This window comes from Nerophis ophidion, linkage group LG19 (assembly GCF_033978795.1).
Source record: "Nerophis ophidion isolate RoL-2023_Sa linkage group LG19, RoL_Noph_v1.0, whole genome shotgun sequence".
NCBI classification, from domain to species: domain Eukaryota; kingdom Metazoa; phylum Chordata; class Actinopteri; order Syngnathiformes; family Syngnathidae; genus Nerophis; species Nerophis ophidion.
The window spans coordinates 4,897,004-4,924,272 of NC_084629.1; the positions used below are offsets into that span (position 1 = coordinate 4,897,004).

The 27,269-nt window shown below is 41.1% G+C and overlaps 2 protein-coding genes across 6 annotated transcripts in view; one reads left to right on the top strand and one right to left on the bottom strand.

The window, feature by feature from the left end:
• The window catches only part of LOC133537891 (protein TANC1-like), a 389,287-nt gene extending 370,831 nt beyond the window's left edge, over positions 1-18,456 (top strand). For 2 of the 4 annotated variants that reach the window (XM_061879022.1, XM_061879024.1), the window contains 5 exons: positions 1,409-1,438; positions 1,546-1,637; positions 5,985-6,131; positions 6,230-6,330; positions 16,632-18,456. In XM_061879022.1, the coding sequence (XP_061735006.1) occupies positions 1,409-1,438; positions 1,546-1,637; positions 5,985-6,131; positions 6,230-6,330; positions 16,632-17,598 (1,337 nt within the window). In that variant the 3' untranslated portion in view covers positions 17,599-18,456. Of the gene's footprint in view, positions 1-1,408; positions 1,439-1,545; positions 1,638-5,984; positions 6,132-6,229; positions 6,335-16,631 lie in introns of those variants that run through there. The other 2 variants (XM_061879023.1, XM_061879025.1) reach the window with 2 other exon arrangements.
• Positions 18,457-21,525: 3,069 nt separating this feature from the next.
• The window catches only part of arsh (arylsulfatase H), a 136,170-nt gene continuing 130,426 nt past the window's right edge, over positions 21,526-27,269 (bottom strand). For both annotated transcript variants that reach the window (XM_061879026.1, XM_061879027.1), the window contains 2 exons: positions 22,547-22,681; positions 21,526-22,472 (listed from right to left, as the gene is read on the bottom strand). In XM_061879026.1, the coding sequence (XP_061735010.1) occupies positions 22,318-22,472; positions 22,547-22,681 (290 nt within the window). In that variant the 3' untranslated portion in view covers positions 21,526-22,317. The remainder of the gene's footprint in view (positions 22,473-22,546; positions 22,682-27,269) is intronic.

Consider the following 27,269-nt stretch of genomic DNA (forward strand, 5'->3'; position numbering starts at 1 on the left):
ATGAGGAGCTTTGGTTGATATCAGTACTTCAGTCATCAACAATTGCATCAACAGAGAAATGTGGACATTGAAACAGTGTAGGTCTTATTTAGTAGGATATGTACAGCCAGCAGAGAACATAGTGAGTTCACATAGCATAAGAACAAGTATATACATTAGAAGTAAATTTGAGTTGTTTATAATCCGGGGAGATGGGATGTGAATGGAGGAGGGTATTAGTAAAGTGTTGAAGTTGCCTGGAGGTGTTGTTTTAGAGCGCTTTTGAAGGAATATAGAGATGCACTTACTTTTATACCTGTTGGGAGTGCATTCCACATTGATGTGGCATAGAAAGAGAATGAGTTAAGACCTTTGTTAGATCGAAATCTGGGTTTAACGTCGCCCAGCTCGCCCGGAAAAGGGTGGAGTGCCATCTCCGGGTTGGGGAGGAGTTCAAGTACCTAGGAGTCTTGTTCACGAGTGAGGGAAGAGTGGATCGTGAGATCGACAGGCGGATCGGTGCGGCGTCTTCAGTAATGCGGACGTTGTACCGGTCCGTTGTGGTGAAGAAGGAGCTGAGCCGGAAGGTAAAGCTCTCAATTTACCGGTCGATCTACGTTCCCATCCTCACCTATGGTCATGAGCTTTGGGTCATGACCGAAAGGATAAGATCACGGGTACAAGCGGCCCAAATGAGTTTCCTGCTCTCCCTTAGAGATAGGGTGAGAAGCTCTGCCATCCGGGAGGAACTCAAAGTAAAGCCGCTGCTCCTTCACATCGAGAGGAGCCAGATGAGGTGGTTCGGGCATCTGGTCAGGATGCCACCCGAACGCCTCCCTAGGGAGGTGTTTAGGGCACGTCCAACCGGTAGGAGGCCACGGGGAAGACCCAGGACACGTTGGGAAGACTATGTCTCCCGGCTGGCCTGGGAACGCCTCGGGATCCCCCGGGAAGAGCTAGACGAAGTGGCTGGGGAGAGGGAAGTCTGGGTTTCCCTGCTTAGGCTGTTGCCCCCGCGACCCGACCTCGGATAAGCGGAAGATGATGGATGGATGGATGGATGGGTTTAACGTGGTTTGTGGAGCTCCCCCTGGTGTTGTGGTTATGGTGGTCATTTACGTTAAGGAAGTAGTTGGACATGTACTTCGTTATCTGGGAGGTGTAGCAGATTTTATAGACCAGGCTCAGTGCAATCAGTGCAAGTTGTTTTACTCTGTCCTCCACCCTGAGCCAGCCCACTTTGGAGAAGTGGCTTATCTGCAGAACCTTTCAACTTTCTCCCAGAGTTTCAAGCTTTGTCTTGTCACGCCGTGTTTTCCTTTCCCTCCCAATAAATGACTGCTTTTTTGCTCACGCGTGACCTCTTTCTTCTCTTCCCTTTTTTCCCCCCACGCTAACCCTCTTGTCAACCCGCCATCACTAAACTCAGGCCACAGAACGTCTCCTTACGATCGATCAGGTACAATCTTTAGGTAACTTTAACCTCGTGGCAGTTTACAGAGATACAGCGATCGCCTGAAGGCGGCGGCGGCGGCGGCAAACTCACCTCTCTTTTTTTGTCCGCAGGGAACGCCGCCTGGGCCATGGCGACCTCCAAGCCTGATATCCTCATCATCCTGCTTCAAAAACTGATGGAGGAAGGGAACGTGCTTTACAAGGTACAGTTGGAGAAGTCATTTCCTGTCGCTGCATTAAAACATGCAGTCTGGTTATCACTCTGCCTTCTTTTGCCTGGACTCAAAAGCAGAATTGGAAGGGATGAATTGATGTTTTCCAATCGATGTGTTGACATTTGACTAAGGGAAAGGTTAGCGCTGCCAGGTAAAAATGTGTGTTGTTGTTTTTTTATGGTGCATTCAAGTCAGAATCTTACAATAGCGTCAACAAAAAAGATGCTTACCCCCTCACAATAAGCTAAAACCAAAAATTGAACATAGTAAATAAATGGGTTGTACTTGTATAGCGCTTTTCTCCCTTCAAGGTACTCAAAGCGCTTTGACACTACTTCCACATTTACCCATTCACACACACTGATGGAGGGAGCTGCCATGCAAGGCGCCAACCAGCACCCATCAGGAGCAAGGGTGAAGTGTCTTGCTCAGGACACAACGGACGTGACGAGTTTGGTACCAGGGACCCACTGCGCCACGCCGTCCCTAACAATAGTAAAATTGTTAGATTCGAGAATAATTCAGTTAGAGATGATATTGAGTGTCTACATCTCAATTTGAATGCACTGTAAAAAAAAAACGGTAATCAACGAAAACCATACAATTAAAGTGAAACACTGTAAACCAAATAATGATCGAAAACATTACATTTACTGAAATTTTCATTAAACGTTTTGGCGGAAAAATATCGACATTTTTCAGGTCCATCCATTTTCTACTGCTTATTCCCTTTCGGGGTGGCGGGGGGCGCTGGCGCCTATCTCAGCTACAATCGGGCGGAAGGCAGGGTACACCCTGGACAAGTCGCCACCTCATCGCAGGGCCAACACAGATAGACAGACAACATTCACACACTAGGGCCAATTTAGTGTTGCCAATCAACCTATCCCCAGGTGCATGTTTTTTGGAGGTGGGAGGAAGCCGGAGTACCCGGAGGGAACCCACGCATTCACGGGGAGAACATGCAAACTCCACACAGAAAGATCCCGAGCCTGGATTTGAACCCAGAACTGCAGGAACTTCGTATTGTGAGGCAGACGCACTAACCCCTCTGCCACCGTGAAGCCGACATTTTACAGATTTTTACTAAATTGTTAAGATCAACCACCTTTAATAAAGTGACGATGCAAACAGTTCTGCAGAAAAATACCTTTTTTTTTCTACAGTTTTTCCAATTTATTACGATCAACCAACTTTAATGAAGTGACAATGCCGGCAGTTCCACAGAAAAATACCATTATTTTACAGATTTACAGATTTTTTTCGGGATTATTAATATCAGGGGTCTTCCACTGCATGTAGAAACTACATAAAAAGTGGATTCACATTCTTTGAATGACTGTATCGACCTAGCAACATACTTGCCTATTTTCACGAGAGACTCCCTGTGACCCTCGCGAAGGGTTGTCCTGATATTGACCGGACAAGTATTTTGAGGGAGTGCCGTGACAGCACTGCCCTGTTCGTCCTCGACAACCTATCGTCGCATTAGCTCTTTTACCAGACAATGCAGCGAGCCGACTGCGACGCATGTTATGCAAGACTTGGTTTGAAATGCTATACTGGCTGAAAGACATACTTAATCAACAGCCATACAGGTCACACTGAGGGTGGCCGTACAAACAACTTTAACACTGTTACAAAATATGCGCCACATTGTGAACCCACATCAAAAAAGAATGACAAACACATTTTGGGAGAACATCTTCACCGTAACACAAAAGAACAAATACCCAGAATGCCAAGCAGCGCTACTCTTCCACCCCACATCACCGCCCCCCCTCCGCGCGTCGGTTGAGGTGGGCGGGTTTTGGTGGTCGCCGGGGTGCAGCCCGGAAGAGTAACGCTGCTTGGTATTCTGGGTATTTGTTCTTTTGTGTTTATTTTGTGTTACGGTGAAGATGTTCTCCCAAAATGTTTTTGTCATTCTTGTGTGATGTGGGTTCACAATGTGGCGCATATTTGTAAGTGTTAAATTTGTTTGTACGGCCACCGTCAGTGTGACCTGTATGGCTGTTGATCAAGTATGTCTTGCAGTCACTAAAATGTGTCATATTACAGAAAAAAATGTCAAATAGTTAGTATGAGCATATAACTATATATTTTTCAACTTGAATATAAAAATACACATAAATATTAAAAAAATAAGATTTTCCTTCAAATTACATATAAAACTGTTAGATTGTTAGTATGGACATAGATTTTTATATAACAAGCTACATATTAAATGAAAGTTAATTACTGTAATTTTACATGAATTTGAAAGTAATTTGAGAAAACAGAAAATGATATGTATTATTAATATGGTATTTTTCTGTAAAAAAAAATAGAAATATACACAGTTTGTCATTACTGGTATATTACTTAAAATTACAGGCGGTTTGTTTATTTACAGATAATGTCTTCAATTATACAGTTTTATAACCTATTTTAAAAAGATTGAGAAATTACAGTAGAAATTTAGAGTAAATTAACCATAAAAATAGGATTTTTTTTTACAGTGTGCAGTGGTTCTGTGTTGTATGGAACCATACTTGCCAACCCTCCCAGATTTTCCGGGAGACTTCCAAAATTCAGCGCCTCTCCCGAAAACCTCCCGGGACAAATTTTCTCCCGAAAATCTCCCGAAATTCAGGTGGAGGTGGAGGCCACGCCCCCCTCCAGCTCCATGCGGACCTGAGTGAGGACATCCTGTTTTCACGTCCGCTTTCCCACTTTATAAACAACTTGCCTGCCCAATCATCTACGGATTTTAATAAAAAACTGCACACACAAGGAGACGAAGCAGAAGAACGAGGAAGTTACAGCCATGGCGGCGCCGTCTGTAATAGAGTGATTCTGTGTTATCTGTCGCCATCTCCTGGTGAATGTTGGCTATAGCGTTATGGGGTTGCTTTTGGATTGGCCAACAATTTACGTGGTGTTGCGCACCTGACGGCAAGTGAGGGGTTTCCGTTCTGATTCCTGAAGCCCACAGAAAAGAGACGTAACTTCATCCCCTCGCCTGGTTATTGACTCCAACCCAATATATTACACCGGCGACGAGCAAAAGTTCCAAAACGAATGGAAACAAGATTTTCAGTTTATCCAGGAGAGTTCGAAAGGGAAGGGGTATGTTGCCTGTAAATTTTGTAGAACAGACTTCTCCATTGAACACGGCGGCCGAACGGATATATACTCAGCCATGAACAGTCAGCGAAGCACAAAGCGTCCGCAGCGCAGCATCGTTCACAACCCAGTATTATGGGCCACCTCGCAAAATGCAGACCCCATGGTGTAACTTATGCTGAGACAAAGAAGGCTATGCTGATAGCCGGAAGCAACATCCCGTTCTCGCTCGACCAGGACGCAAATGGCAGAACAATAGTTACTCAAATAGTGAAAGGTAAGTGTTGTTGTTTTTTTTTTTAGTAACCAGCAAGCACAGTACAGTTAGTAGAACAACTGTGTTTTTATTACTCTGTATTTGATAGGTGCCGTCTGAAATTCAACTATTTCTTTTATTTATATATATATATATATATATATATATATATATATATATATATATATATATATATATATGTCTTGATTGGATTATCCAGAGAATAGTGCTCGATACCGTGGTAGAGCGCAATATGTAGGTGTGGGAAAAAATCACAAGACTACTTGATGATGAAGTAGTCTTGTGATTTTTTCCCACACCTACATATATATATATATATATATATATGTCTTGATTGGATTATCCGGAGAATAGTGCTCGATACCGTGGTAGAGCGCAATATGTAGGTGTGGGAAAAAATCACAAGACTACTTCATCTCTACAGAACTGTTTCATGAGGGGTTCCCTCAATCATCTCCTGATGATTGAGGGAACCCCTCATGAAACAGTTCTGTAGAGATGAAGTAGTCTTGTGATTTTTTCCCACACCTACATATATATATATATATATATATATATATATATATATATAGCTAGAATTCACTGAAAGTCAAGTATTTCATACATACATATATAAATATTTATGAAATACTCGAGTTGGTGAATTGGCTGTAAATATACTCCTCCCCTTTTAACCACGCCCCCCACCTCCCGAAATCAGAGGTCTCAAGGTTGGCAAGTATGACCTGCACATTTGATTTTAATACAACTTTGAACAACTGTAGGCACGTACGAGCATATTCCCTGACACTGCCTGGCTGCAGTAGATTGCGAGAAGGAACTATTTTGGAACGTCCTCCTTTTTGAAAAGGCGGCCCGCTGCGTGTGACGGATGAGTGCTGAGGGTCTGATCCACAGTCCGATGATCCGATGTCCCCCTCCTCATGTCCCGCCCTCCTTGTGTCCTCCAGAAAGGCAAGATGAAGGAGGCGGCTCAGAGGTACCAGTACGCCTTGAGGAAGTTCCCCAGGGAGGGCTTTGGCGACGACCTGAAGGCGTTCAAAGACCTGAGGGTGTCCCTGTACCTCAATCTCTCCCGCTGTCGCAGGAAAACCAACGTGAGTCGCTCCTCTCGTTTTTATCTGAGCGTTCTTAACCAGGACAAAATGGTGGGGGTTTTTTTTGTCATTCAACATGCTGCTGGTTTTTGTCCTAGGACTTTGGGATGGCGGAGGAGTTTGCAACAAAAGCACTGGAGCTGAAACCAAAGTCCTACGAGGCCTACTATGCTCGTGCCCGGGCGAAAAGGAGCAGCAGGTAAAAAGCGGCGTTGCAATGACATACAAAACCTAAAACCAGCAAAGTTGTTACGTTGTGTAATTCCTAAATAAAAACAGAATACAATGATTAGCAAATCCTTTTCAACTTATATTCAATTGAATGGACTGCAAAGACAAGATATTTAATGTTCACACTGAGAAACTTAGCTGTTTTTTGCTAATAATCAATAACTTGGAATTTAATGGCAGCAACACATTGCAAAGAAGTTGGCACAGGGGCATTTTACCACCGTGTTACATGGCCTTTCCTTTTAACAACACCCAGTAAACGTTTGGGAACTGAGACACAGCTGGAATTCTTTCCCATTCTTGTTTGATGTACAGCTTAAGTTGTTCAACAGTCCGGGGTCTCCGTTGTAGTATTTTAGGCTTCATATGACGCCACACATTATCAATGGGAGACAGGTTTGGATGGATTGGCATTGTCTTGCTAAAATAAGCAGGGGTGTCCATGATAACGCTGCTTGGATGGCAACAAATGTTGCTCCAAAACCTCTATGTACCTTTCAGCATTAATGGTGCCTTCACAGATGTGTAACTTACACCCCCATACCATCACAGATGCTGGCTTTTCAGCATTGCGCCTATAACAATCTGGATGGTTCTTTTTCTCTTTGTTCCGGAGGACACCGCGTCCACAGTTTCCAAAAATAATTTGAAATGTGTACTCATCAGACCACAGAACACTTTTCCACTTTGCATCAGTCCATCTTAGATGATCTTCGGCCCAGCGAAGCCGGCGGCATTTCTGGGTGTTGTTGATAAATGGCTTTGGCTTTGCATAGTAGCGCTTACAGATGTAGCGACGAACTGTAGTTACTGAGAGTGGTTTTCTGAAGTGTTCCTGAGCCCATGTGGTGATATCTTTTACACGCTAATTTCGTTTTTTGATACAGTACCGCCTGAGGGATCGAAGGTCACGTTGGTTTTCAGCCTCGCTGCTTCCGTGCAGTGATTTCTACAGATTTTTCGAACCTTTTAATGATATTACGGACCGTAAATGGTGAAAATCCTAAATTCCTTTCAATAGCTGGTCGAGAAATGTTCAGTTGCTTGCAGATGTAGCGATGAACTGTAGTGAAGTGAAGTGAATTATATTAATATAGCGCTTTTCTCTAGTGACTCAAAGCGCTTTACATAGTGATACCCAATATCTAAGTTACATTTAAACCAGTGTGGGTGGCACCGGGAGCAGGTGTGTAAAGTGTCTTGCCCAAGGACACAACGGCAGTGACTAGGATGGCGGAAGCGGGAATCGAACCTGCAACCCTCAAGTTGCTGGCATGGCCACTCTAACAAACGAGCTATACGGCCCTGTAGTTACTGACAGTGGTTTTCTGAAGTGTTCCTGAGCCCATGTGGTGATATCCTTTACACGCTGATGTCGCTTTTTGATGCAGTACCGCCTAAGGGATCGAAGGTCATGTTGGTTTTCAGCCTTGCTGCTTCCGTGCAGTGATTTCTACAGATTCTCTGAACCTTTTGATGATATTACGGACCGTAAATGGTGAAAATCCTAAATTCCTTGCAATAGCTGGTCGAGAAATGGTCAGTTGCTTGCAGATGTAGCGACGAACTGTAGTGAAGTGAAGTGAATTATATTTGTATAGCGCTTTTTTCTAGTGACTCAAAGCGCTTTACATAGTGATACCCAATATCTAAGTTACATTTAAACCAGTGTTGGTGGCACCGGGAGCAGGTGGGTAAAGTGTCTTGCCCAAGGACACAACGGCAGTGACTAAGATGGCGGGAGCGGGAATCGAACCTGCAACCCTCAAGTTGCTGGCACGGCCACTCTACCAACCGGGCTATACCGCCCTGTAGTTACTGACAGTCGTTTTCTGAAGTGTTCCTGAGCCCATGTGGTGATATCCTTTACACGGTGATGTCGCTTTTTGATGCAGTACCGCCTGAGGGATCGAAGGTCACATTGGTTTTCAGCCTTCTCTGAACCTTTTGATGATATTACGGACCGTAAATGGTGAAAATCCTAAATTCCTTGCAATAGCTGGTCGAGAAATGTTCAGTTGCTTGCAGATGTAGCGACGAACTGTAGTGAAGTGAAGTAAATTATATTTATATAGCACTTTTCTCTAGTGACTCAAAGCGCTTTACATAGTGATACCCAATATCTAAGTTACATTCAAACCAGTGTGGGTGGCACCGGGAGCAGGTGGGTAAAGTGTCTTGCCCAAGGACACAACGGCAGTGACTAGCAGGGCGGAAGCGGGAATCGAACCTGCAACCCTCAAGTTGCTGGCACGGCCACTCTACCAACCGAGCTATACCGCCCTGTAGTTACTGACAGTGGTTTTCTGAAGTGTTCCTGAGCCCATGTGGTGATATCCTTTACACGCTGATGTCGCTTTTTGATGCAGTACCGCCTAAGGGATCGAAGTTCATGTTGGTTTTCAGCCTTCTCTGAACCTTTTGATGATATTACGGACCGTAAATGGTGAAAATCCTAAATTCCTTGCAATAGCTGGTCGAGAAATGTTGTTCTTAAACAATCTGCCCAGAAATTTGTTGACAAAGTGGTGACCCTCGCCCCATCCTTGTTTGTGAACGACCGAACATTTCATGGACGCTGCTTTTATACCCAATCACGGCACCCACCTGTTCCCAATTAGCCTGTTCACCTGTGCAATGTTCCAAATAATTGTTTGACGAGGCATTCCTCAACTTTCTCCGTCTTTTTTGCCACTTGTGCCAGCTTTTTTGAAACATGTTGCAGGCATCAAATTCCAAATGAGCTAATATTTGCCCAAAAATAACAATGTTTTTCAGTTCGAACATACAATATATTTTCTTTGCAGTCCATTCGATTGAATATAAGTTGAAAAGGATTTACAAATTATTCTGTTTTTATTTACTATTTACACAAAGTGCCAACCTCTCTGCTTTTGGAGTTTGTAAGAAAGGTGTGTTTGATGTGAAGAACCTTTGGTGTGAAGATGTGCTCACACTATGGAGGCAGTTACAGCTGCTAAAAAGGCCCTAATTAGCACAGGTGTAACAGCAGGTGTCGTGTCCCAATACTTTTGTCTTGTTTTGTTTTTTGTCTTTCAGACCAAATCTAATATACAGCTTTATGTTTTGTTTCCTAATACTGCCATAACTCTTTTTTTTTTTTTAATACGCCCTTACAAAAGGTCAGACAAAGACAAAGAAAAACCAAATGCAGTTTTAATAAATACAGAAATAATCCAATGAATCCCCACCAGAACAAAAACACATTTTCATTGAGAATAATTGCAGTTATGTAGAAACCAATGGGAAATAATCCATCATTTTTGTCTAAGATGGACCCCGGATGCAGAGACAAACATATTTATTCTTTACTGCAGTCTAAAAGGACCGTCAAAGTTGTCAGTGCTGAGCATAAATAGCCGGGGAGATAATCAGGTTCAGGTGTGCCCAGTGGGACTTACCCTTGCTGAGGAAGGAAGTTCTGTGGAAAAAAAACTGTTGAGGTTAATGAGGGAAGACTCTGTCTGGTTGTATAATAAGGCCATGCAGAATAAGGCATTAATAAGTACTTAATAATGACTAATTAAGAGCCAATATGTTACTAATTTGCATGTTAATAAGCAACTAATTAATGGTGAATGTGTGTTCCTCGTACTAAAGTGTTACCGAAACTTCTAGTGACCATCTGTCACTTGACTTCCGGTGGTGGTTCCTTGTTTCCTGTCAGCGCTCTTATTTTGGTACCGCTTCCTGCTTTTCTCCCTGAGCCCTCCTTTCCCTCACCTGTCCCTGATTGGCAGTCTGGCACACCTGCTTGCAGTTGCTCGTTATGCCTGCCTCGCCTGTAACTCAGTGCTGGAGGTTTGACTATAGTTGACTATATAGTCGACCATATAGTTGACTATATGGTTGACTATAGAGTTTACTATAGTTGACTATATTGTTGACTATATAGTTTACTATAGTTGACTATATTGTTGACTATATAGTTTACTATAGTTGACTATATGGTTGACTATAGTTGACTAGTTGACTATATAGTTTACTATAGTTGACTATACGGTTGACTATAGTTGATTAAATGGTTGACTATAGTTGACTATATGGTTGACTAGTTGACTATATGGTTGACTATATGGTTGACTATAGTTGACTATACGGTTGACTATAGTTGACTATAGTTGACTATATGGTTGACTATAGTTGACTATATAGTTGACTATACGGTTGACTATAGTTGACTGTATGGTTGACTAGTTGACTATATAGTTTATTATAGTTGACTATATGGTTGACTATAGTTGACTATATAGTTGACCATATAGTTGACTATATGGTTGACTATAGAGTTTACTATAGTTGACTATATTGTTGACTATATAGTTTACTATAGTTGACTATATTGTTGACTATATAGTTTACTATAGTTGACTATATGGTTGACTATAGTTGACTATATAGTTGACTATAGTTGACTATATGGTTGACTATATGGTTGACTATTTGACTATATAGTTTACTATAGTTGACTATATGGTTGACTATAGTTGACTAGTTGACTATATAGTTTACTATAGTTGACTATACGGTTGACTATAGTTGATTAAATGGTTGACTATAGTTGACTATATGGTTGACTAGTTGACTATATGGTTGACTATATGGTTGACTATAGTTGACTATACGGTTGACTATAGTTGACTATAGTTGACTATATGGTTGACTATAGTTGACTATATAGTTGACTATACGGTTGACTATAGTTGACTGTATGGTTGACTATATGGTTGACTATTTGACTATATAGTTTACTATAGTTGACTATATGGTTGACTATATGGTTGACTATTTGACTATAGAGTTTACTATAGTTGACTATATGGTTGACTATAGTTGACTAGTTGACTATATAGTTTACTATAGTTGACTATACGGTTGACTATAGTTGATTAAATGGTTGACTATAGTTGACTATATGGTTGACTAGTTGACTATATGGTTGACTATATGGTTGACTATAGTTGACTATACGGTTGACTATAGTTGACTATAGTTGACTATATGGTTGACTATAGTTGACTATATAGTTGACTATACGGTTGACTATAGTTGACTGTATGGTTGACTAGTTGACTATATAGTTTATTATAGTTGACTATATGGTTGACTATAGTTGACTATATTGTTGATTAGTTGACTATATAGTTCACTATAGTTGATTATATGGTTGACTATAGTTGATTATATGGTTGACTAGTTGACTATATGCCCTGCGATGAGGTGGCGACTTGTCCAGGGTGTACCCCGCCTTCCGCCCGATTGTAGCTGAGATAGGCGCCAGCGCCCCCCGCGACCCCGAAAGGGAATAAGCGGTAGGAAATGGATGGATAGTTGACTATATAGTTTACTATAGTTGACTATATGGTTGACTATAGTTGACTATATGGTTGACTATATAGTTTACTATAGTTGACTATATGGTTGACTATATAGTCAACTATAGTTGACTATATGGTTGACTATAGTTGACTATATAGTTGACTATATGGTTGACGATAGTTGACTATACGGTTGACTATAGTTGACTATATGGTTGACTAGTTGACTATATAGTTTACTATAGTTGACTATATGGTTGACTATAGTTGACTATATGGTTGACTAGTTGACTATATAGTTTACTATAGTTGACTATATAGTTGACTATATGGTTGAATATAGTTGACTATATAGTTTACTATAGTTGACTATATGGTTGACTATAGTTGACTATATAGTTTACTATAGTTGATTATATGGTTGACTATAGTTGACTATATGGTTGACTATAGTTGACTATGTGGTTGACTATATAGTTTACTATAGTTGACTATATGGTTGACTATATAGTCAACTATAGTTGACTATATGCTTGACTATAGTTGACTATATAGTTGACTATATGGGTGACGATAGTTGACTATATAGTTTACTATAGTTGACTATATGGTTGACTATATAGTTTACTATAGTTGACTATATGGTTGACTATAGTTGACTATATAGTTGACTATACGGTTGACTATAGTTGACTATATGGTTGACTATAGGGTTGACTAGTTGACTATATAGTTTACTATAGTTGACTATATGGTTGACTATAGTTGACTATATGGTTGACTATAGTTGACTATATTGTTGATTAGTTGACTATATAGTTTACTATAGTTGGCTATATGGTTGACTATAGTTGACTATATGGTTGACTAGTTGACTATATGGTTGACTAGTTGACTATATAGTTTACTATAGTTGACTATATAGTTTACTATAGTTGATTATATGGTTGACTATATTTGACTATATGGTTGACTATATAGTTTACTATTGTTGACTATATGGTTGACTATAGTTGACTATATAGTCAACTATATAGTTGACTATAGTTGGCTATCTAGTTGACTATAGTTGATTATAGTTGACTAAATGGTTGACTATAATTGACTAAATGGTTGATTATATAGTTGACTAGTTGACTATATAGTTTACTATATTTGACTATATGGTTGACTATAGTTGACTAGTTGACTATATAGTTTACTATAGTTGACTATATGGATGACTACAGTTGACTATATAGTCAACTATAGTTGACTATATAGTCAACTATAGTTGACTATCTAGTTGACTATAGTTGATTATAGTTGACTAAATGGTTGACTATAATTGACTAAATGGTTGATTATATAGTTGACTATATGGTTGACTATAGTTGACTATATAGTTGACTATACGGTTGACTATAGTTGACTCTATGGTTGACTATATGGTTGACTATATGGTTGACTAGTTGACTATATAGTTTACTATAGTTGACTATATGGTTGACTATAGTTGACTATATGGTTGACTATAGTTGACTATATTGTTGATTAGTTGACTATATTGTTTACTATAGTTGGCTATATGGTTGACTACAGTTGACTATATGGTTGACTAGTTGACTATATAGTTTACTATGGTTGACTATATAGTTTACTATAGTTGATTATATGGTTGACTATAGTTGACTATATAGTTTACTAAAGTTGACTATATGGTTGACTATATGGTTGACTATAGTTGACTATATAGTCAACTATAGTTGACTATATGGTTGACTATTGTTGACTATATAGTCAATTATAGTTGACTATATAGTCAACTATATAGTTGACTATAGTTGGCTATCTAGTTGACTATAGTTGATTATAGTTGACTAAATGGTTGACTATAATTGACTAAATGGTTGATTATATAGTTGACTAGTTGACTATATAGTTTACTATAGTTGACTATATGGTTGACTATAGTTGACTATATAGTCGACTATAGTTGACTATATAGTCGGCTATAGTTGACTATATAGTCAACTATAGTTGACTATCTAGTTGACTATGGTTGATTATAGTTGACTAAATGGTTGACTATAATTGACTATATAGTTGACTACAGTTGACTATATAGTCAACTATAGTTGACTATCTAGTTGACTATAGTTGATTATAGTTGACTAAATGGTTGACTATAATTGACTAAATGGTTGATTATATAGTTGACTATATGGTTGACTATAGTTGACTATAGTTGACTAAATGGTTGATTATAGTTGACTATATGGTTGACTATAGATGACTATAGTTGACTATATAGTTAACTCTAAAACTCTGTAGTTGACTATATAGTTGACTATAAAAGACTGTAGTTGACTATAATTGACTATAGTTGACTATATGGTTGACTATAGATGACTATATAGTTGATTAAAGTTGACTATATAGTTGACTATATAGTTGACTATATGGTTGACTATAGTTGACTATATGGTTGACTATAGTTGACTATATTGTTGATTAGTTGACTATATAGTTTACTATAGTTGGCTGTATGGTTGACTATAGTTGACTATATGGTTGACTAGTTGACTATATAGTTTACTATAGTTGACTATATAGTTTACTATAGTTGATTATATGGTTGACTATAGTTGACTATATGGTTGACTATATAGTTTACTATTGTTGACTATATGGTTGACTATAGTTGACTATATAGTCAACTATATAGTTGACTATAGTTGATTATAGTTGACTAAATGGTTGACTATAATTGACTAAATGGTTGATTATATAGTTGACTAGTTGACTATATTTGACTATATGGTTGACTATAGTTGACTAGTTGACTATATAGTTTACTATAGTTGACTATATGGATGACTACAGTTGACTATATAGTCAACTATAGTTGACTATATAGTCAACTATAGTTGACTATATAGTCAACTATAGTTGACTATATAGTCAACTATAGTTGACTATATAGTCAACTATAGTTGACTATCTAGTTGACTATAGTTGATTATAGTTGACTAAATGGTTGACTATAATTGACTAAATGGTTGATTATATAGTTGACTATACGGTTGACTATAGTTGACTCTATGGTTGACTATAGTTGACTATATGGTTGACTAGTTGACTATATAGTTTACTATAGTTGACTATATGGTTGACTATAGTTGACTATATGGTTGACTATAGTTGACTATATTGTTGATTAGTTGACTATATTGTTTACTATAGTTGGCTATATGGTTGACAACAGTTGACTATATGGTTGACTAGTTGACTATATAGTTTACTATGGTTGACTACATAGTTTACTATAGTTGATTATATGGTTGACTATAGTTGACTATATAGTTTACTAAAGTTGACTATATGGTTGACTATAGTTGACTATATAGTTTACTATAGTTGACTATATGGTTGACTATTGTTGACTATATAGTCAATTATAGTTGACTATATAGTCAACTATATAGTTGACTATAGTTGGCTATCTAGTTGACTATAGTTGACTATAATTGACTAAATGGTTGATTATATAGTTGACTAGTTGACTATATAGTTTACTATAGTTGACTATATGGTTGACTATAGTTGACTATATAGTCTACTATAGTTGACTATATAGTCGGCTATAGTTGACTATCTAGTTGACTATAGTTGATTATAGTTGACTAAATGGTTGACTATAATTGACTAAATGGTTGATTATATAGTTGACTATATGGTTGACTATAGTTGACTATAGTTGACTAAATGGTTGATTATAGTTGACTATATGGTTGACTATAGATGACTATAGTTGACTATATAGTTAACTCTAAAAGTCTGTAGTTGACTATATAGTTGACTATAAAAGACTGTAGTTGACTATAATTGACTATAGTTGACTATATGGTTGACTATAGATGACTATATAGTTGATTAAAGTTGACTATATAGTTGACTATATAGTTGACTATATGGTTGACTATATAGTTCACTATCAATCAATCATCAATTCTATAGTTGATTATAGTTGACTATAATTGACTAATTAACTATATAGTTGACTATGATTGATTATAGTGTTGACTGTAGTTGACTAAATGGTTGACTATAGAAGACTATAGTTGAATATATAGTTGACTATATAGTTGACTAGTTGACTATATAGTTGACTATAGTTGACTATATAGTTGACTATAGAAGACTATAGTTGAATATATAGTTGACTAAATGGTTGACTATATGGTTGACTATAGGTGACTGACTGGTTGACTATATTGTTGACTATAGAAGACTATTGTTGAATATATAGTTGACTATATAGTTGACTAAATGGTTGACTATAGGTGACTATATAGTCGACTATGTGGTTGGCTATATAGTTGACTATAGTTTATTATAGTTGACTTTAATTAATAATACAGTTGACTATATAGTTGATTCTATAGTTGACTATGTGTGACTTTATAGTTGACTAGTCGACTATAGTTGACTATCTGGTTGACTATAGTAGATTATAGTTGAATATGTAGTGGACTATATAGTTGACTCATTAGTTGATTATAATTGACTATAATTAATTATATAGTTTACTATAATTGATTATAGTGTTGACTTTAGTTGACTATATAGTTGACTAGTCGACTATATCGTCGACTATAGTTGACTATATTGTTGACTAGTCGACTATAGTTGACTATAGTTAGCTGTCAGACGCACTTCTCTGACTTCCTGTAGTAGAAGATGTCATTTGTGGGCCCCAAAAAAAGTTCTTCCTGAAATTAAAAGTGTGGTTATTTACAGTCAAAAGAAGCAGCAGTTGTGTGTTTGTTCTTAAAGTGACACACACACACACACACACACACACACACACAGACACGTGCGTGTGTGTGTGTGTGTCAGGAGGCGAGGATCAAGTCTGGTGTTGATGATTCCTGTCTTTGGTCCTCAGGCAGTTTTCCGCGGCGCTGGCCGACCTGCACGAGGCGGCCAAGCTGTGTCCCAACAACCGCGAGATCCGCCGCCTGCTGGCCCGCGTGGAGGACGAGTGCAAGCAGTCACAGCGCGCTCAGACCAAAGGAAGCCTGGAAGCGGCCGCCGGCGCCTGCAGCCAAGCGTCCGGAGGCCAGGACTCTGACCAGGAGCACGAGGAAGACCAGGAGGACGAGGCTTCCGAGTGGAGCCAGCGAGACGTGGCGGAACAAGACAAAGGCGAGCGGGCGGAGGCGCGCTGGTACGAAGACCACCACAACCCTGGCAGGCTTCCTCCTCACCGCTACCCCATGACCCCTCAGGGCCTGGTGCTGCAGACCACCAAGCAGGCCCAGATCGTCAAAACCAACCAACACGGAAGCTCGGCGCAGGCAGGGGGCGGAGCCAAACCCCAGTACGCTCCCTCCAGCCCGTTACCCGCCCGACACATGCTGACGCCCGCCCCGGGAATCGACATCAGCGAGAGTTCCTTCTCCTCCAAGGTCATATCGGCGCACTCCGCCTCCTCTCTGGAGGTCTTCCCGAACCCGGGTCCTCATCCCGAGTCCGGCAGCAGCATGCGGGTGTCCAGCTCCACCAGCAGCCTGGCGTCCAGCGGCAGTCTGTCCGACAGCAGCAAACACGGTCAGCCGGAGCACAAGCCCAGACCCTTCATGGGCGTCATAGACAAGACCGCACGCTTCCAGCAGCAGCCGCCGCTCGCCCGCGCCGACGGCGATCACCTCTACGGGAAAGCGGCGAGCGCCTACCAGGAGCAGCACAGGCAGAACGGCGCCAAGGAGTTCTCCTTCTGCCAAGCCGCCAACTGTTACAAAGAGTCCAAGCAGCACGCCTTCACGGACGCCAAGTCCAAACCGGGCGCCAACCCCGCCGTCCACATCACGTCCATCAAGCCAAAGCGATCCTTTATCGAGTCCAACGTGTAGAAGCAGGATGGACAAAACTGCACTGGCGCCGGTTTTGAGGGAGGAAGTAGGAAGTGCTTCGTCTTGTTTTGTTCCGCCTCCTCCTATTCTACTTTGGACTCCCCATGCACACACAAAAAAAGTGTAAAAAGCACATTTGTTAAATATGTTTGTTTGTACATGACGAGAATCGACGTCTTCTTTATCTGCTTGTTGTTGCTGTCTAGATTTTAATTTATTTACCAACGGCTTAAATGTAAGAGCGATATATTTGATATAGTTATTTTTGCACAGCTACTAAGACATTTTATTGGGTTGAGTGCATGCCGTTTACACCGAGTCTCAGAAAATTAGAATATGGTGATAAAGTCCTTTTATTTTCTGTAATGCAACAAAAAACATGAAAATGTCATACATTCTGGATTCATTACAACTGAAATATTGCAAGCCTTTTATTATTTCAATATTGCTGATTATGGCATACAACTTAAGAAAACTCCTATCTCAAAAAATTGTAATATTTCCTCAGACCAAGTAAAAAAGCTGCATGCCATAATCAGCAATATTAAAATAATAAAAGGCTTGCAATATTTCAGTTGATGTGTAATGAATCCAGAATTTATGACATTTTCATCTTTTTACTTGCATTACAGAAAATAAAAGGACTTTATCACAATATTCTAATTTTCTGAGACAGTCCTGTATGGAGTGTGCCAGTCACCACTTTCGTATTACATGTCTGGTTTTTAGCATTGTGCCGTCACCCACTTCTGCTGCCATGGCAACCGCGGCGGGGAAATAAAAATACCCACTGAGGGACAACAAACGCCTCAACTTTGGACTTCTTACCAAAAAAAGAATAAAAGCAGTGTGGTAATACGTACTTGACATTTTCTCTTGATAAAAGCATCCATCCATCTTCTTCCGTTTATCCGAGGTCGGGTCACGGGGGCTACAGCCTAAGCAGGAAAGCCCGGTTGGTAGAGCGGCCGTGGCAGAAACTTGAGGGTTGCAGGTTCGATCCCCGCCTGCGCCATCCTAGTCACTGCCGTTGTGTCCTTGGGCAAGACCTGCTCCCAGTGCCACCCACACTGTTTAAAATGTAAAAAAATAGATATTGGGTTTCACTATGTAAAGCGCTTTGAGTCACTAGAGAAAAAGCGCTATATAAATATAATTCACACTTCCCTCTCCCCAGCCACTTCGTCCAGCTCCTCCCGAGGGGGATCCCGACAAAAACAGTTAGATAAAAAGTTGTCGTACTCCAATACATCACGCACTTTTTGCGCGTAAATCTGGGAGATTTTTGTTTCATGTTCATGAATAATACACGGTTCTTTACTAAGAATGACATGTAAATGGAGTTTTTACACAAACATCACGATATAATAATTTGTTCTTTTCAAGAAAAAATAAAGAGTCACATTACAAGACTAAAGCTGTAGTTATTTTTTAGGGAAAAAGTCATATTTTTTTCCTACAAGGCCAAAATTGTGAAAAAATATAGGGGATGGGTGTCAGAATAATACAAAAATAAATTCATATTTTTTTCCAAAAATAAAACAATTTTAGTAGTGGTAGGCCTCATCCGTGACAATAACGACATGGACTACAGGAAGGAGGTGACACACCTGGTTGACTGGTGCAGAACCAAAAACCTGGTCCTGAACGTCGACAAGACCAGGAGGCACCAGTCCAGCCACATTCCACTCTTGGAGATGGTAAGCAGCACCAAGTTCCCTGGGGGTGCAGATAACTGTCAATAAGACCTGGTCCCTGTAAACAGAGCTCAGCAGCGCATGCATTTAATTTTTGCCTCGGATCCCCCGTTCTCACCACGTTCTACAGAGGCACTATAGAGAGCCTACTGACCAACAGCATCTCTGTCAGGACTGGAGCCTGCAGTGCCTCAGACTGGAAGTCTCTCCAGAGAGCGGTGAGGACGGCGTAAAAGATCATCAGGACTCCTCTTCCTCCTATCCAGGAGATCGGGAAAAAGCAGCTGCCTGACCAGGGCTCAGAAAATCTGCAGAGACTCCTCCCACCATCACCAAGGACTGTTTTCACTGCCGGACTCTCGAAAGAGGTTCTGGAGCCTCTGTAGCAGAACCTCCAGGTTCTGTAACAGCTTCTTTCCTTAGGCCTAAAAACTCTTGAACGCATCATAATAATTCCCCCAATTCAACCCCCAAAAATGTATTAACTCGCTGGCCTATAAAGACAATATAACATACATCCATAAACGTGGATGCATATGCAAAAGTGCATAATATTTATCTGTACAGCAATTTATTTATATCTGCACCTTATTGCTCTTTTATCCTGGACTACCATGAGCAAATGCAACAAAATGTCGTTCTTATCTGTACTGTAAAGTTCAAATTTGAATGACAATAAAAGGAAGTCTAAATCTAGTCTAAGTCTAAATGCATACTTGCCAACCCTCCTGAATTTTCCGGAAGACTACCGAACTTCAGTGCCTTTCCCAAAAATCTCCCGGGACAGCCAATCTCCCGAATTTTTCGCGATTTCCAGCGGGACCTGAGTGAGGAAAGCCTGTCCGCTTTCCCTCCTTATAAAAAGTGTGCCAGCCCAGTCCCGTTATAACATCTACGGCTTTAAGAGTGCACAACAAGAAGGAGACTATTATATATGTCTCCCTGATCCATAGGTTTATCTAAAAACCCATCAAGTAGGCAGGCACGGAGCTATTTCTCAGCGTGTGTTTATTCCAGCCGGCACAACATCCGGAATCCCATCATGCATTGCTTCAAAACTACAGCAAGTAGTAATGTCCAGAAAAAGATGGTGACAGAGAATTGAAGGAGAATGGAATATTCAACCCTTAACTCACTCCTTTCCTGCAAATTAAAAATGTCACAGATGCTGCCCATACCTATGCTCCTTCAACGGCTGTCTGGCTGTAAAGAATTGCACTTTCAAATACAACAAAGAGTAGAGGACTGTTGTGTGTGTATATGTGTAGATAAATGAACACTGAAATGCAAGTATTTCTATACTCAGTGGGGCAAAAAAGTATTTAGTCAACCACCGATTGTGCAAGTTCTCCCACTTATGATGATAATTACAGACCTCTGTCATCATTTTAGGTACACTTCAACTGTGAGAGACAGAATGTGAAAAAAAAATCCAGGAATTCACATTGTAGGAATTTTAAATAATTTATTTTTAAATTATGGTGGAAAATAAGTATTTGGTCAACCATTCAAAGCTCTCACTTTGGCTCAAAATCTCACGATACATGGCCCCATTCATTCTTTCCTTAACACGGATCAATCGTCCTGTCCCCCTTAGCAGAAAAACAGCCCCAAAGCATGATATTTCCACCCCCATGCTTCACAGTAGGAATGGTGTTCTTGGGATGCAACTCAGTATTCTTCTTCCTCCAAACACGACGAGTTGAGTTTATACCAAAAAGTTCTATTTTGGTTTCATCTGACCACATGACATTCTCCCAATCCTCTGCTGTATCATCCATGTATCCACTCGTCGTGTTTGGAGGAAGAAGAATACTGAGTTGCATCCCAAGAACACCATACCTACTGGGGGTGGAAACATCATGCTTTGGGGCTGTTTTTCTGCTAAGGGGACAGGACGATTGATCCGTGTTAAGGAAAGAATGAAATCATGAGATTTTGAGCCAAAACCTCCCTTCCATCAGTGAGAGCTTTGAATGGTTGACCAAATACTTATTTTCCACCATAATTTACAAATAAATTACTTAAAATTCCTACAATGTGAATTCCTGGATTTTTTTTTCACATTCTGTCTCTCACAGTTGAAGTGTACCTATGATGAAAATTACAGACCTCTGTCATCATTTTAAGTGGGAGAACTTGCACAATCTGTGGCTGACTAAATACTTTTTTGCCCCACTAAGTATAGAAATACTTGCATTTCAGTGTTCATTTATCTACACATATACACACACACAACAGTCCTCTACTCTTTGTTGTATTTGAAAGTGCAATTCTTTGCAGCCAGACAGCCGTTAAAGGAGCATAGGTATGGGCAGCATCTGTGACATTTTTACATTTACAGGAAAGGAGTGAGTTAAGGGTTGAATATTCCATTCTCCTTCTATTCTCTGTCACTATCTTTTTCTGGACATTACTACTTGCTGGAGTAATTTTGTCACATTTTGTCTCTCACAGTTGAAGTGTACCTATGATGAAAATGACAGACCTCTGTCATCATTTTAAGTGGTAGAACTTGGGGCAAAAAAGTATTTAGTCAGCCACAAAGTATAGAAATACTTGCATTTCAGTGTTCATTTATCTACACATATACACACACAACAGCCCTCTACTCTTTGTTGTATTTGAAAGTGCAATGCTTTGCAGCCAGACAACCGTTAAAGGAGCATAGGTATGGGCAGCATCTGTGACATTTTTTACATTTACAGGAAAGGAGTGAGTTAAGGGTTGAATATTCCATTCTCCTTCTATTCTCTGTCACTATCTTTTTCTGGACATTACTACTTGCTGGAGTAATTTTGTCACATTCTGTCTCTCACAGTTGAAGTGTACCTATGATGAAAATGACAGACCTCGGTCATCATTTTAAGTGGGAGAACTTGCACAATCGGTGGCTGACTAAATACTTTTTTGCCCCACTGTATATTAGTATAGAGATACTTGAATGTCAGTGAATTCTAGCGAAAAAATATATATTATTTTCACTAAGATCATTTCTTCGGAGTACCAGACACCATGGAAGTCAGAGTTGGGCTCGCTTCCATCGACTTATGGCCATCTTCAGGGCTCTGTTGGGTGTGAGCAGGGTGGTCTTCAGGGGCAGGTTAGTCATGGGACTGCTTTGTTTCTTTCCCCTCAACCAGCTCTCCATGGACTCTCGCTCATAGGAAAACCCGTCTATGGATTGTTGTTATTATTGTTAGATGTTGGACCACACACACACACACACAAGTCAGACATGATGCCGTCACCTGCGGCGATGACGGGATCCTTCATCAGCTCTCTGCTGATGGGACACACAAACTCTTCGGGACAGTCGGGGGCGCTCTGCTCCACCTTCAGGGCCTCCACCCTCCCCAGGAGACGAGCACGGAGGCGGGCGGACTCTAAGAAGATGGCGACACGAGTCAAAATGCGCTCGCCGTGATCCATTTGCATGGTTTCTAACGGTTCAAGGTGACATATATTAAAGTTGTACTAAAGCAGGGGTGTCAAACTCAAATACATTTAAAACTGAACAAAGCCGCGGGCCAAGGTTGAACAAATTAACCTTTTAATAGGGACTCAAACAAGTTTTGCATTGAATATTAAACAAGCGGGACTTATATAACTTTATACTGACATGCAAAATCGAGTTTCAAATAATACTAATAATTCAAAAATAGCAGTGGCGTATCAAATCAAATTTAAATAGAAATTGAATGCCTCTTTTCTATTTGCAGCCCATCCATTTCCTACCGCTTATTCCCTTTTGGGGTGGCGGGGGGGCACTGGCGAATATCTCAGCTACAATCGGGCGGAAGGCGACGTACACCCTGGACAAGTCGCCACCTCATCGCAGGGCCAACACAAATAGACAGACAACATTCACACTCACATTCACACACTAGGGCCAATTTAGTGTTGCCAATCAACCTATCCCCAGGTGCATGTCTTCGGAGGTGGGAGGAAGCCGGAGTACCCGGAGGGAACCCACGCAGTCACGGGGAGAACATGCAAACTCCACACAGAAAGATCCCGAGCCCGGGATTGAACCCTGACTACTCAGGACCTTCGTATTGTGAGGCAGACGCACTAACCCCTCTTTGACCGTGAAGCCCGAAAACAGAACTTTTTTGAAGAAATTAATATTCTTCTTGGGGCGGCATAGCTCGGTTGGTAGAGTGGCCGTGCCAGCAACTTGAGGGTTGCAGGTTCGATTCCCGCTTGTGCCATCCTAGTCACTGCCGTTGTGTCCTTGGGCAAGACACTTTACCCACCTGCTCCCAGTGCCACCCACACTGGTTTAAATGTAACTTAGATATTGAGTTTCACTATGTAAAGCGCTTTGAGTCACTTGAGAACAGCGCTATATAAAATATAATTCACAATATTCTTCTATAAAATTTAATCGTGTGCAAATTACACAAAAACATACTTTTTAGTAACATGTGAGAGTAACTTCTTACGTTAAAAGTGAGATGTCAAGTTTTGCTATCCATCCATCCATTTTCTACCGCTTATTCCCTTAGCGGTCGCGGGGGGCGCTGGTGCCTATCTCAGCTACAATCGGGCGGAAGGCGGAGTACACCCTGGACAAGTCGCCACCTCATCGCAGGGCCAACACAGATAGACAGACAACATTCACACTCACATTCACACACTAGGGCCAATTTTAGTGTTGCCAATCAACCTATCCCCAGGTGCATGTCTTTGGAAGTGGGAGGAAGCCGGAGTACCCGGAGGGAACCCACGCATTCACGGGGAGAACATGCAAACTCCACACAGAAAGATCCCGAGCCTGGATTTGAACCCAGGACTGCAGGACCTTCGTATTGTGAGGCAGACGCACTAACCCCTCTGCCACCGTGAAGCCCCCTATTTGCAGCCTTCTCAGGTAAATATCAAAATAAACTTTTTCCACAGGCTAATAATACAGGAAGAGGTAGTGCTGCAAGGGGTTCTGTGTATTTGTTCTGTTGTGTTACAGTGCGGATGTTCTCCCGAAATTCGCTTGTCGTTCTCGTTTAGTGTCGGTTCACAGTGTGGCGCATATTTGTAACAGTTTTAAAGTTGTTTATACGGCCACCCTCTGTGTGACCTGTATGGCTGTTGACCAAGCTTGCATTGCATTAGCGTGTGTGTGTGTAAAAGCCACATATATCATGTGACTAGGCCGGCACGCTGTTTCTACGCAGGAAAAGTGGACGTGACGAAAGGTTTTAGAGGACGCTTGGGGCAGTGCCCCCAACATTGTTGTCCAGGTGGGAATCGGGAGAAATTTGGGAGAATGGTTGCCCCCTGGTGATTTTCGGGAGGGGCACTGAAATTTGGGAGTCTCCTTGGAAAATCGGGGGTGAGGGTTAGCAAGTATGAGTATTAGCGGTGAATGCGGTGTTACAGCGACACCGACGCTGTATAACACCGGCGGGCCAGCTCTAATGCTAATTTGATATTGCCTCAAGGGCCAAACGAAAACTCCGCGGGCCAGAGTTTGACACCCATGTACTAAAGCAAGGGTGTCAAACTCTGGCCGTGTAATTTCATTTGGCCCTTGGGGCAATATCAAATTAGCATTAGAGCTGGCCTTCCAGTATTATACAGCATTCACCGCTAATACTCATACTTGCCAACCCTCCCGAATTTCACTGTCCCTCCCGAAAAAACATTCTCCCGATTTCCACCCAGACGACAATATCGGGGGCGTGTCTTAAAGGCGCTGCCTTTAGCGCCCTCTACAACCTGTCATCACTTCCGCTTTTCCTCCATACAAACAGCATTCTGGTCCAGTCACATAATATAGGCGGCTTCGACACACAGGTATGTGAATTCAAGGCATAACTTGGTCAACAGCCATACAGGTCACACTGAGGGTGGCCGTATAAACAACTTTAACACTGTTACAAATATGCGCCACACTGTGAACCCACACCAAAAAAAGAATGACAAACACATTTCGGCAGAACATCCGCACCGTAACACAACATAATAATAATAATAATAATGGATTAGATTTGTATCGCGCTTTCCTATTGTTAGATACTCAAAGCGCTCACAGAGCAGTGGGAACCCATCATTCATTCACACCCGGTGGTGGTAAGCTACATTTGTAGCTACATAACACACCCCTCCGACTATCAGGTACTATTTAACTCACTAAAACACTAGCAACACAATAGAAAGATAAGAGATTTCCCAGAATTATCCTAGTAAATGTGTCTAAAAACATCTGAATCGCTCCCAATGCAATCGCCTTTTTTTTTTAACTTTTTTTTTTTTTTTTACAGTCCTTCGCTATCAATATCCTCAGCCACGAATCTTTCATCCTCGCTCAAATTAATGGGGAAATTGTCGCTTTCTCGGCCCAAATAGCTCTTGCTGCTGGAGGCTCACATTAAAAGAAGCCCTCACACCGTTTACGTCATCGTCTGCTACTTCCGGTACAGGTAAGGCTTTTTTATTTTTATTAGCGACCAAAAGTTGCGAACTTTATCGTCGATGTTCTCTACTAAATCCTTCCAGCAAAAATATGGCAATATCGCGAAATGATCAAGTATGACACATAGAATGGACCTGCTATCCCCGTTTAAAATAAGAAAATCTCATTTCAGTAGGCCTTTAAGTCTCCATTGTGGTATTTTAGGCTTCATAATGGCCACACATTTTCAATGGGAGAGAGGTCTGGACTACAGGCAGGCCCGTTTAGTACCCGCACTATTTCACTACGAAGCCACGCTGTTGTAACACGTGGCTTGGCATTGTCTTTCTGAAATAAGCAGGGGCGTCCATGATAACGTTGCCTGTATGGCGATATATGTTGCACCAAAACCTATAATAAGCTAAAAAGTTAAAGTTACCAATAATTGTCACACACACACTAGGTGTGGCGAAATTATTCTCCGCATTTGACCCATCACCCTTGATCACCCCCTGGGAGGTGAGGGGAGCAGTGAGCAGCAGTGTTGGTCGCGCCCGGGAATCATTTTTGGTGATTTAACCCCCAATTTTAACCCTTGATGCTGAGTACCAAGCAGGGAGGTAATGGGTCCCATTTTTATAGTCTTTGGTATGACTCGGCCGGGATTTGAACTCACAACCTGTACCAATCTCAGGGCGGACACTCTAACCACTAGGCCAATGATTATGTACCTTTCTGTCAGGCTTGTAACTGACAGTTTGTTTATATTATAGTTTTTCCTTGTTTGTTTTATTTCCTGTCAGCGCTCTTATTTTTGTTCAGTTTTCCTGCTTGTTTACCTGAGCGCTGTTTCCCCTCAACTGTAGCTGATTGGCACCTGGCCACACCTGGCGTCAATCAGCCAGCTGCTATTCAGACCTGCCTTGCCCTCCAGTCAGTGCTGGAGCATTTTAAGCTGTGACCTGATCCCTGGTTCCTGATTCCTGTTCCTGTTTTCTGTCCCCTGGTTTGTTTTACCTGCATTTTTGGACATTAAAACCATGTTTTCCTGTATCAAGCCTGCCATCTCTGTATCTTGGGATTCGTCACCAACCCTTCCTGACACTTTCAGCATTAATGGTGCCTTCACAGATGTGTAAGTTACCCATGCCTCGGGCACTAATACACCCCCATACCATCACAGATGCTGGCTTTTCAAATTTACGCCTAGAACAATCCGGATGGTTATTTTCGTCTTTGGTTCGGAGGACATGACGTCCACAGTTCCCAAAAACTATTTCACATGGGGACTCATCAGACCACAGAACACTTTTCCACTTTGCATCAGTCCATCTTAAAAGAACTCGGGCCTAGCAAAGCCGGCGGCGTTTCTGGGTGTTGTTGATAAATGTATTTGGCTTTGCATAGCAGAGTTTAACTTGCACTTATGGATGTGGCCACCAACTGTAGTTACTGACAGTGCTTTTCTGAAGTGTTCCTGAGCCCATGTGGTGATATCTTTCACACACTGATGTCGCTTTTTGATGCAGTACCGCCTGAGGGATCCAAGGTCACAGGCTTAGCCGCTTAAGTGCAGT